Source organism: Poecilia reticulata, linkage group LG7 (genome assembly GCF_000633615.1).
Source record: "Poecilia reticulata strain Guanapo linkage group LG7, Guppy_female_1.0+MT, whole genome shotgun sequence".
In the NCBI taxonomy this organism is placed as follows: domain Eukaryota; kingdom Metazoa; phylum Chordata; class Actinopteri; order Cyprinodontiformes; family Poeciliidae; genus Poecilia; species Poecilia reticulata.
In genome coordinates this window covers 1,849,285-1,861,731 of record NC_024337.1, presented here as the reverse complement: position 1 = coordinate 1,861,731, position 12,447 = coordinate 1,849,285, and the positions used below count along the sequence as shown (strand labels likewise).

The 12,447-nt window shown below is 41.2% G+C and overlaps 1 protein-coding gene across 1 annotated transcript; it reads left to right on the top strand.

The window, feature by feature from the left end:
• Window positions 1–1,758: 1,758 nt before the first annotated feature.
• Window positions 1,759–10,950, top strand: LOC103466878 (keratin, type II cytoskeletal 8). Its single transcript, XM_008412769.2, has 10 exons — window positions 1,759–1,835; window positions 6,471–7,269; window positions 8,483–8,691; window positions 8,800–8,860; window positions 8,971–9,066; window positions 9,159–9,323; window positions 9,412–9,537; window positions 9,635–9,855; window positions 9,944–10,002; window positions 10,096–10,950. Exons 1-10 carry the CDS (start codon window positions 1,774–1,776, stop codon window positions 10,296–10,298), a joined length of 2,001 nt encoding a protein of 666 aa, XP_008410991.1. The 5' UTR covers window positions 1,759–1,773; the 3' UTR covers window positions 10,299–10,950.
• Window positions 10,951–12,447: the final 1,497 nt, after the last annotated feature.

Below are 12,447 nucleotides of genomic sequence, written 5' to 3'. Positions count from 1 at the left end.
TGGATGGATGGATGGATGGATGGATGGATGGATGGATGGATGGATGGATGGATGGATGGATGGATGGATGGATGGATGGATGGACGGATGGACGGATGGATGGAGCAACATGCCAACACCTGTGAGTGTGCCGGCATTTATGGGCTGAATCATGATGATGTCTGTCTTTGTGAACCTCAGCCTGGAGGAGTTCTTACTTGGCCGCCAAATTTTTTACCATGGAATTGTCTGTAGTTACAAAATTTCAGATGTCCAGACATTGCGGACTAGAATTGCAAGCAGTGATATTTTTATATCACTTAAGCCTAGAATAAATCAGGCTTAAGTCGGACCTCTCCAATACCTTCTTCTCTTCCTAGCCATTCAGTGGTGCTCAGGTATACAGCAATTACGGCAATTGTCCAGGTCTTTATCCAGCAAAGCATTTTGAGGTCATCACACTGCCATCACCCTCTTTGACCATTGGTATGAAGTGATATTTCTGAAGGTTGCTGTTTGTTTTATGCTTGATGTAACTGAACTTTCAAAAAGTTCAACTTTTCCCTCATCAGTCACCAGATGTCTGTCCTGACAAGTCTTAGGGATTTCTTGATACAGCGAGTGACCTTTGTTGTTGTGATAATAAATAATAATAAAAGAAACTTTCACTTCACAATACTATCTTCAGTTACTGCATCCTGCACAATACTGTGATAATAGTTTTTTTTATTTCCTTAGTGCAAAACAAGTAATAGGCAACTCAGCAGCTGTCTATTGAAAGAAATAACATGAGCGTCATCTACCAAACAGTAGACAAGATAAGACTCGCTAAGGGTGTCAATGGCCTTGATGGACGTATATATCTTGGATTCTGTTGAGCATTAGAAGCAGGTTTCTTAACAATGTAAACACAAACCTGTTTCTAATGTGTTCAACAATGGCCTGTTTCTGTGTTTTTGATTATCTTGTATCACTATCTATTGAACATGTTTCCCCTATAACAGTAGTTCTTAACCTTTTTTGAGATACCGAACCCCAGAGTTGCATATGCACATTCAGCAAACCCTTCTTATTCCACTCCCCCCCTCCCCCTCCCCCGACACACAAAATACTTTGCGGTATTCTGATTTAGTAATGTAATTATATTAGCTGTGTTACCACCCCCACACCACTAGAGGCAGTACCAACCCCGAAAAGATGCGACTAAGGAGCAGATTTAGACTATAGAGTTTGGTAAAAACTGTGAGCTTTGCTGAAGTAATTAAAGGCAAAAGTTCAAATCCATGCTGAGAGTGGAGATCCTTCAATCAGGGCTCCTCCGCAGCTCTGATTGGTTAAGCAATGTAACGTGATCCTCTGCAGCAAGTGATGGCAAAGCGGGGCGTCATCACGACTTTACACAAGTGTGTCTTTACCTCCGCGGCAGAGGCTCCGCCGAACCCCTGAGACCGACTCACCGAACCCCGGGGGTTCGACCGAACCCAGGTTAAGAACCACTGCCCTATAAGAAGGGTACACCTCGGCGAGGTTGCTAGTCTCTCGCACCCTACCCTACTACAAGTTGCTGGAAATAACCAAACCAGAGATTGTGTTTCCAGGAGATTCAGATGCGGTGGCTAATAAATTATTCACATGACCTAACTTTAATTTTGCTGAAAAAAATGTACTTGCTGATGCCTGGAAGTGTCTGCAGTGTAAAAACTCTTCTTGGATGAGAACATTTTGGGAGCCGAAGGAAAGCACTGGCATTTTTCATCTGGGGTGTGGCTCCGCTGTGCCCTGAAGCTGATTCTGATGCGCTATAGGAGAGTCTGTGAGGGCAACACCTTGAGCGGAGTTGTCAGGACTCTGAACAGGTATTGACAGCTCCAGATCTGCCAGAACAAGAAATTTGCATGTTGTCGTTTAGCTGCAGGCTCATCTTCTATTGAGAGACCCAACTTTGAAATGACCTTATTAAAGCTGGGATGTCTATATTGATGCAAAATGTTTTGATTTCTTGCACCCAGAAAGAAGTTAATTTAACTGTTACGTAAAGAACGATGATTGCAGAAGGTGGAATCTGAGATCCTCTGCAGCAGCTGCACGCTTTGGGCCTAAACTCCATTAGTTACAGGGTTGATGTAAGAACTCATTTTAGGATTTGATAACTGTTTCTTGGTGGATTTATTGGTGAGATGATTTTTCAATCGGTTTTTACTTTAAGGATAATAAGTAGAAATATGTGTGCTTCTTTATTGAGCAATATTTAGAGAACTTTGTCTTCATCAAAGTTCTTCTCTGCCTCCGAGGAATCGACTGCAAAACCAGTTTCTTCTTCATGAGAACTCTGACCATCTAACCACAACTCAGTCAAAACAGGAATTTCTTTTGTAGTGAAATTATTTTCCTACCCTTCTTTGATCTGTACATTTTATTACTTAGTCAGAAACATCAACCTCACACACTTTAACTTTTCTTATATTTTTCTCAAGTATTCCATCAAAATTTCAGTGTTAAAATACTGACTTTACTATTTCAAAACATACTGCACCTTGGAAAAGTATTCATACCCCTCATGCTTTTTATATTACAACCACCAAAGGTTTTCAAAAATGTTTTAGAAATAAACTTTTTTTTCCGTCAATCTCTATTGAAAATTAGATTATTTTTGCAGGAAAAAAAGAAGCCCTTACATACTGAAGCCACATGGGCGTTACACTGGAAGAAGGATAAGAAAACAAATAAATAATAAACATAGCAAAGGCTGTCAAAAAAATCTAAATTAACAGAATATAAATTAATTTTGTCTATACTGCGACTGACTATCCAGTGACTACTCATCAAGGTTAGAAGATGAAGTGGCAATTCTATTCCAGATTGTCTGGGAAAATATCTATAATGGCCTGCATTTCTCATTAGTTTCTTGTTTTATGTTACCCCTAAATAAAATATGATGCGACCAAGTAAATAGAGATCACCTCTGCAATTTACTCTTAGCATAATTTCAGCTGTTCTGTGAAAGTTTGTTGAAGAAAATGGATCATGATTAATCAAGGAACACAGAGGGCAGGTCAGGGTAAAAGTAAAGAAGCTTAAAGCAGAGGTAGATTACACAACAATATCTAAATATTTGAACTGGTCAGAAATGATGGGAAGATGGAGCTAAATACAGTTCAATCTGGAAAGACTCAGACGGACAAAAGGGGAACAATTAAAAGATTTAATGACAGGAATGAGTAACAGTTCTTTGCAGGGGTGAAAGTAGTTTTGAATTCTTGGGGGTACTATGACAAAAACAAAAATCCATCCATCCATTTTCTTTACACCCTTGTCCCTAATGGGGTCGGGAGAGGTGCTGGTGCCTCTCTCCAGCTAACGTTCCGGGCGAGAGGCGGGGTCACCCTGGACAGGTCACCAGTCTGTCACAGGGCAAAAGAATAAATAAATAAATAAATAAATAAAATACATATATATATACATATATATATATAAAAATAAGCTGGTTAGCCTCTTGAATTGCTACAAAATAAGGCTGTATTTCCCTCAGCCCACTGGCTTTAATGTTGACACCTTGAGATGCCATGAGACCTAAATCCTGAACATCATGGCATGGAGGGCATCCCAGTTTTCTATATCTGGCATATAACCATTCATTTTAGCTTTTAAACTGGTTCTATTGATCCTGTGTCCAGACAGAGGGATAATCAGTAGCCCAGCATCATGACCYRTTTGTTCTGAAGATCCTGCAGCTTCCACTTCATCTTCCTAACATGGCGCCTCCTCACCCTGACTCTCATACTGATATAAGGAACCACAGAGCTCTGTTAGCTTAAAGCTCATCTTCTGAAGTTGGGTTATTTTTCCAGAGGAATCACCTCAATCCAGATGTTGGACTGGATTTATTTCAATGTCATTTGTGAATGTTAACTTCTCATTTTCAACAGTGGAGCTATAAAGGTTGAAAAAGGTTATCATTTTGGAGAAAGTATTATCAACATCAATATTTCCACTAAATAAGAGGAAAAAAACAAAATTGTTTGATGAATGAAAAACCTCTCAGACTCTGAGCCTGACAGCACCAAACTATTTTTTTATATCAACTAATTTAATTTCACACAATTATCGCGGTAGAAGTCATTTGTTTGTTAAATACTTAATCAAACGTATTTATCGTGTTTGATGTTTGTTGTAAATGACGTATAGTCACAAAGAACAAGGTAATTAGTCCAAGTTTGTTGTTTATTGAATGTTCAGAAACTACAGCGGCTGTGATGAGCCAAGACAAAGGCAAAACTACCTGAACAGGTGATCAACTCTAAACTACTCGCACACTTTTACTCTCCGTCTCTGTCATTTAAGCACACCCGTTGCCATGGCAACCTCCTGCGCTCCACAAGCCGACCAGAGAGACCAGAGAGAGTTAAAAACATAACATTCAGTCCGTTACGATATCAGGTTTTCAGGCTTGATATTTATTTTTGCTATCATTAATAAGCTCCCTGAACACAGCGGTGGTTGATTAGTTAATTTTAAACTCCTGCTCTGTTCGTTATTTTGGTAATGGAACAGAAACGCACAGAATTGCGTAGCACCTTGTTGAAACAATAATCACTGAGATTATTATTGTTGTTGGGTCATTAATTTGAACACGTATTGTTGATTTTTTTGTTGTTATTTAATAAAGTTACGAACGTTTTAAGCCAATCAGAGGAGGACRCGCTGGTCTCAGCGTCCTGGCGGCGTTCAGTTTGTTCAGAAACAATATGAAATGGGGGAAAAAAAGTTATTTATTAACTGATTAAGTGTGTTTTAGATTGTTCTTGAAAAACTAATCAGTCACGGCTAATTAGTGGGCGCACTCACGGCTGCACAGTAAACCCACTGATTTTTTTTTTTTTACAGCTGACAGCCTCTCCTCTCTCTTGCAGGTACTGCGTACCCCGGCTAAATCTTTTAGGGGTACGCAGTACCCTGCCGTACCCCCTTACTTCCACCCCTGGCTCTTTGGCGCTCGGACCCCGGCGGCTAATTTGAGCTGAGATTTGATGTGAACTCGATGAACATCCCGATAACTGATTAGGGATGCTCTCCCCCGGGGCCCGACACTGGTGGTGGTCAGGAAAGGGTGCTACTAGAGCCGAAGAATGTGGGTGGAGAAGGGGAGGTGGTGGGTTGAACGCAGCTGGGAAGAGCCTGACGGCTCGGGTGAGGATCCTTTTATGCAGAGCCTGATTGCTGATTGAACGGTGAGGTCCAGCACTGAGGTCGGAGATGAGCATGACGTCGATGGGCGGACGGAGGAGGCGGAGTCTTCCAGTCTGAACTTCCGCTAAAGCTCCATGACAATACTAGAAAAAAAACATGTTGGAGGTAACACCTACCACCAAGATAAAGATATAATCATAATGGCTGAGCTACATTCAATTTGTTCTAATTTAAAAAAGTGTTAAAATGGTCAAATCAAAGTCCAGATCTAAACTCAGTTGAGAAATTGAAAGAAAAAATCATTCTATCTCTGAAAAGAATTTCAATGGTAATTCTCCAGCTACACATGATTCTACAAAGTGTTAACAGAGGGTGGCTGAAAACAAATGCATCCCAGAATATTTAAGGATTTTTATTTGTAAACATTTTTTAAATTTATATGTTTCACTTTCCAGTGATTTATTCCTTTCTGTTGGTCTATCACATAAAATCTCAGTCAGAATCAGTGAAGTTTGTCGTTGGAGCAAGTCAAAATGTTAAAAGATACTGTATTTGAAAAGCACCTCCCCTTGTACTATACGACCCAGTTCAAAGACAGTTTAACTACTGAATGAAATACATTCTTGCCCTGCGACAAACTGGCGACCTGTCCAGGGTGACCCCGCCTCTCGTTAGCTGGAGATAGGCACCAGCAACCCTMCYGACCCCACTAAGGGACAGCGGTGTAAAGAAAATGGATGGATGGAAATACATTCTTGACTCAAGGCTTGTAGTGTTCTGTTTTGACCATATCTCAGCTCAATTTTAATACAAATGCATTGCAACATTGGCTTTAAAAAAAACAAATACTAAGTAGATAGTTTGTTTAATTTTTTTCAAATTTCTTTCTTTTTTTGTGACTGTTATCTGTATTTTAGACTGGTCATTGTTACAGATGGTATGAAAACAGACAAAAAAATTAAAAAATGACAAAATTTACACTATGGTGGAATTTAGATAATAGTCTCGAGTTTGCATAATTCATTTAAGCCTTAATTTAATGTAAATAAATAAATAAATAAATAAATAAATAGATATTTTAAATGGGAACATTTAAAACTTTGTTCTTGCAAAAAGATACAAAAGCAGTAAAGGGTACTGTGTGAGTCTGTAATTAGGGCCCCCGCCCTCCCACACCTCTCTGAAAGCCCCTAGCTTATCCTATGAAACGGTCTTTGCCAAAATGCCTATCCTTGCCTCATGCTGTGTGAGGGTGTGTCGAGCCCAGATCACTTTACAAGGCAGCGCTGTTACCTGTCTGACAGGCTGAGTGGCTCCGAGCCAGTGTACCTGCCTGGGAGAGCAGCTTCAAGGGTCCAGGTAATTGGAGGAGAATCTGGGAGGAGGTCCAGAGGAGGCTGGGCTTATTGGGACCTCCTTCACTCTGAGGCAGATAAATATCCATCTCTCACAGTTAGAAGGCACTTAGAGGGACTTGGCTCTCCTCTTAGTGTGCTCCACATCTCTGCCAAACTTCTCTATCTCTGTTCCTCCTCCTTTTTTTCTGCAAACTACTTCTCAGAAGAAACTAGACCAGCCATGGCGAACAGAAGCATGAAGACAACCAGGACCAGCTATAGTAGCAGTGGCGGTATTAGTGGTGGCAGTCTCCGCGTAGGAGGAGGATTTTCCTCAAAATCCGCTGTTTCCCTCAGACCATCATCTTACCAAATGGCCTCATCGAGCATAGGTGGCTCGATGCTGAGATCGAGCATGGGTGGCGGTTTCAGCGGTGGCTCTTCATATGGTGGCGGTGCTGGCGGTGCTGGCTACGGTGGCGGTGCTGGCTACGGTGGCGGTGCTGGCTACGGTGGCGGTGCTGGCTACGGTGGCGGTGCCGGTTTCGGTGGTGGCTTCGGTGCTGGTGGTGGCTTCGGTGCTGGTGGTGGCTTCGGTGCTGGTGGTGGAGGTTTCGTTGCACCCCCCATCACAAATGTCCAAGTCAACCAGAGCCTGTTGGCTCCCTTGAACCTTGAGATCGACCCCAACATCCAGACTGTCCGTACCCAGGAGAAAGAGCAAATCAAGACCCTCAATAACCGCTTCGCCAGCTTCATTGACAAGGTATGCTTTTACTACATATCATTTTAAAAACTGTAGAAATTATTTGTGCATTGGTGTTGACTTTCTTCTGAAGAGGTCATCAGTGCACAATAACTGTTCCAATCTTGTAGACTGTTAATATGAACTTGCTTGCAGAGTTGGCATGTTTCATCTTGAAGGGGGTCCTCAGCATGATGATGAGCATCTGTTCACAAACTGAAAGCCAACCATTCTTACTGAGTTTCATTCAACCGTGATGGGCCTCTTACTGGGTGTCTCTGTGCAGAGCAGGAAGCAGGAAACTCTAGAATGGTCATATCCAGTGACTGGTAGCTTTCAGTGTTAGTGCAAGAAGAGATCAGGTTACCACCTGTAACCATGACGGCACAGTGCTGCAGAGCTTCTGCATTCATGCAAAAGGAGGACTTTATTCCCTTAAGCCTCGATGCATTCTTTCAAAATCCTTGCGCAAAAAGTAGTTGCTGGAATTTTTTTGCATGCAGTGACAACTTCTTTGCCAAATTACACATAGTTGTTTGCTTGAATAAATACAAATGCACCACGCCCTGTGTGAGAGAGTGCACAGTTAGCTTTCCCTGCTGAGTAAACACCACACCTCACACGAGACATTATCAAGACTCAACATAGATTCAAAGTGGTCCAAGAAATTCCCAGTTGCAGAATATTGTGGACTAAGCATTACTTGATCATTTTGCCCAACTACTAAAGGGTTCTCAGGTGATGTTGGTCCACAATGAATTTATTGTTGGGGGTTTCAGGCAGGCATGTTCAAAGTATGCATCCTTGTATCGAGGGGGCATCAATGTCAGGTGTTTAAGGGAGGGGTTAAAGTTAGGTGTGGCACTGTAAACCTCACTTTAGCTTAGGAAAAATACTTACACCTACACTAAACGGATTAGATTCTTTAATCCATAAGATTTAATCACTTTAACAAGAACAAGAAAACAAATTATGTGAGTTTTTCCTCTCACGATAATCTTCTTTTAGAAAGTTGCATTCAGTTACACTTCTCAATGAGTCACCCTCATGTAGAGGACCAAGATCATACCTGCCCTGGGGGGGAAGTAGACACAGCAACTGGCAATATTTTGTATACATAATCTTTTTTCTGTGGGAAAGCCAACCATTAAAAGAAAGTGCACACAAGTCATCTGTAGAACCTTAAAGCAAGCAAAGAGAAAAGTGTTTCTAAGCATGTTGAACGTTTGTTCAGGTCCGCTTCCTGGAGCAGCAGAACAAAATGCTGGAGACCAAATGGAGCCTCCTGCAGGACCAGACTACCACCCGCTCCAACATTGACGCAATGTTTGAGGCCTACATCGCCAACCTCCGCAGACAGCTGGATGGGCTCGGCAACGAGAAGATCAAGCTGGAGGGAGAGCTGAAGAACATGCAGAATCTGGTGGAGGACTTCAAGAACAAGTGAGTGCAAGACCACCACTGTTGTGACAGACTAAACCCACCTTGCACCAGATTATGTTTGTTATATTGTTTTTTTATACTCATCTTTCACAATTTTTTTCCACCCAGGTATGAAGATGAAATCAACAAGCGTGCCAGTGTGGAGAATGAATTTGTGCTCCTCAAGAAGGTTCATAAACCACTGTATTGCCTTTCAGTCTTGTATCCCCAAAACAATAAATGATTCATTAATTATTGATTTCCTCTAAGCCCATTGACAAATGCCAACCCCCTTTTCAGGATGTAGATGCCGCCTACATGAACAAAATTGAGCTGGAGGCAAAGGTTGATGCTCTTCAGGATGAGATCAACTTCCTCAGAGCTATCTATGAAGCGGTAAGCAAAACAAACAAGTTACTGAAGGACACAGAAGTTAGTCTTTCCTCAATGTGTCAGGATGTCAAAACCTTTTCTTTGCTTGCATTCAGGAACTGAATGAACTCCAGGGACAGATCAAGGACACATCGGTCATTGTGGAGATGGACAACAGCCGTGGCTTGGATATGGATGCCATTGTGGCTGAAGTCAGGGCTCAGTATGAGGAGATCGCCAACAACAGCCGAGCTGAGGCAGAGAAGTGGTATCAGCAGAAGGTTAGAAATTCTCCTCAAATCAAAGTGGGATGGCAGGTTGAGTTTTGTTCAAAATGCACTAACAATTATTACTCGACTTATTCCCCAGTTCCAAGAGATGCAGACCTCTGCATCACAGGCCGGAGATGACCTACGCAACACAAAGAGCGAGATTGCTGATCTCAACCGCATGATCAGCCGACTCCAGAATGAGATTGAGGCCGTCAAAGGACAGGTACCAACATTTAGCGAGACAATAAAAGCATCTTGCCAAATTTAAGGAAAAAGAAATGGCCGCATGTGAAGCTTCTTTTATGTTTCCAACCACGTAGAGAAGCAACCTGGAGGCCCAGATTGCAGAGGCTGAGGAGCGCGGCGAACTAGCTGTGAAGGACGCTAAGCTCCGCATCAAGGATCTGGAGGACGCACTGCAGAGAGCCAAACAGGACATGGCCCGCCAGGTCCGCGAGTACCAGGAGCTCATGAACGTCAAACTGGCTCTTGATATTGAGATTGCCACCTACAAGAAGCTCCTAGAAGGAGAGGAATCCAGGTAGAAACTTTATGCTAACCTTCTGCAGCAGGGCACGTTGAAGTTTGAGTAAAGCTGACTGAGAATCTTTCACTTATTATCTTCATAGAATTGCCTCTGGAGGTGGAAGTGCAACCATCCATGTGCAGTCCTCAAGCACCAGCTATGGTATGTATTTGTTAAAAATATATATATACCAGTAAAGTTTGGCATTCAGAAGTTGAACGTAGTCCACTCAAAATGTGTTTTTCTCTTTAACAGGTGGTGGCGCAGGAGGCGGCATGGGCGGCGGCATGGGTGGTGGCATGGGCGGCGGAATGGGCGGTGGCTATGGCATGGGCGGCGGAATGGGCAGTGGCTACGGCATGGGCGGCGGATATGGCAGTGGCATGAGCATAGGAGGAGGTGGCAGCATCAGCTCAAAGAGCTCCAGCAGGGTCTCTTCGTCTCGGCTCCGTTATTAAAAGTCCTGGTCTCTATTCTTCTTCCCTTGTTCTGCAACCTTTTCCACCCTCACCTTTCCATGCAGACACAGAGTCACCTCAGGAACACGCTTTATAATTTACAACCAACGTAATCACATAGAACGAGTTAGAGAAACCTACTGAACACAAGTTAAGGCAGAGAGATTGTTAAACCAAAGAAAGAGCCACAGAGATGTGAGTTAGCCCTGTTTCCTTTTCATCAGTCAGCCTGGCTGTCTTCTGGTTGCTGGATGCGTTGTTGTACAGACATGAGAATATTTGTAGTGTTACATTAACAAATCCTTACAGGGTAACCACCGCTGCACAAAAACAACAGGAAGTGGCTTTGTACCTGAGGAGCAGGGGTTTTCTAGTCTCCTCCTTGTCTCTTCTGTTGCCTCACATACATCATCCTGTGCAGTGTGAAATCTTTAAAAGCAGCCACATGTAACAGACAAGTTGTTTTTATTCCTCTTTTTTTCTATTCATGTTTTGAGAGAACATGAGCTCCACTGTTTAAACTACATGGTGTGTGTGATCATGCTTTACTTTCAACAACTGTAAAACTAAATGCATAGGGCTGACTGCAACTACCAGATTTATTATGAACTGTAACATCAAAAAAGCTGCAATAAATCTGAATTCATATTCATTTGGTTGATTTTGTGTTTTTCTTTCTTCAAATAAGTTTTTCTTATTTTGTCTACACAAGTAAAACTAAGTAATTTAACAACTTTTATTTGACCTTGATTTCAGACAGAGAGCTAATTATATCTCAAGCTTGTCATGTCTAATAATTATTTTCTGATCTAGAACAGGAATATTATGACTACATGTAGCACTAATACACCAATGTCATGTTTAACTATTGCTGAAGTTGGATTTAAATTGAAAGATTAACTTAAATTTCAATTCAGATCAATTCAGCTTATTTATATGGTGATGATTCACAACAAATGTATCTCAAGGTACTTTTAAAAATATAATAAATTCTATCAAGTCATACATGTAGATTTCAAGTCAATCACATATATTCCAAGTTGGTCCTTCTTTTGAAACAATGCAGTCAAGTTCAGTTTAGTTTTCAAATAATGCAAAATATTTTCTGTTTAAGGAGTGCAGTGTTCCTTGTATAAAAGTAAGGATAACATCTTACTTGGTATTCTGTTATAACTATTCTAAGTTTTCACAGCCTGCAACCTTGCATTGACTGCAACAGAATCTGTGTATCAGAAAATACAAAATGCAAAAAAAGACAGAATTTACTTGAGCTAGAAACTGTTCTGAGTGCAAAAGTGCAAATTATCTTGTGGCACCATGGAAGCTGTGCGGGAACCGCACAACGGTTTGACTACAGACTTATTCAACACTGGTATGACGCACAGAATTTTCCTGAAAGCTACAACAAATGAATTACCTGCTGTGCTCGGGAACGGGTGTCAGAGGATTTGAAGAGAAAGATTTAAAGGCTGATTGAACTATATGCACTGGGAAACATAACATTCATTTTGCTTAGCATAGGCTACCGTTGTGCTAATAAACATAATTCAAGTTGCTCTTTTTTAGTTTTTCCACATGAATAATATCAAAGCACTTTTGACATTTAAAATAGTTTTGTACAATTTCACATAAACCCAAACATTTTGTATTTTTTGATCCAACAGTAAAATTGAAAAAAAAGAAAAAAGAAAGAAAAAAAAGATCTTTTAAAATTTTTGTACCCAATTAAAAACAAAATAAATGACCACTCTGTCATTTTTTGATTTTTGGTCAACTGAAAATGGAAAGAAAAAAATGATACATCAGCCATATTTGAATAATTTTTTGACATGACTGCTAGTATTCACTGAACTGGGAGCAGTGAGTTTAGCAACACTGGTGCTTCAGAGGTGAGGAACATCCAACTAGCTTCCTCTTTAGGCATCCTGCCACCTGGCTACACTTAATTAGCCAACACACAGCCTACACAGATTCAAACATTAATATAAAAGCTCTAATAGCAAAATCCATATAACTGACATGACCCAGGCAGAACAAACAGCCAACATGTAAACAACATACAGCTTGGCTAACTAACAAAATATTAGTGTTCAAGTCCACAGTTGGGATGGGCAATTAGCAAGAAACTTCAGACCCGTCAACTTGGACT

Excerpts from the sequence above, each read along its gene's own strand:
- LOC103466878 (XM_008412769.2), top strand. The coding sequence starts at position 1,774 with ATGCGCTATAGGAGAGTCTGTGAGGGCAACACCTTGAGCGGAGTTGTC. Across the intron at positions 8,861-8,970 it reads AATTTGTGCTCCTCAAGAAG|GATGTAGATGCCGCCTACAT; the intron begins GTTCATAAACCA and ends CCCCCTTTTCAG. Across the intron at positions 9,324-9,411 it reads AGAAGTGGTATCAGCAGAAG|TTCCAAGAGATGCAGACCTC; the intron begins GTTAGAAATTCT and ends CTTATTCCCCAG.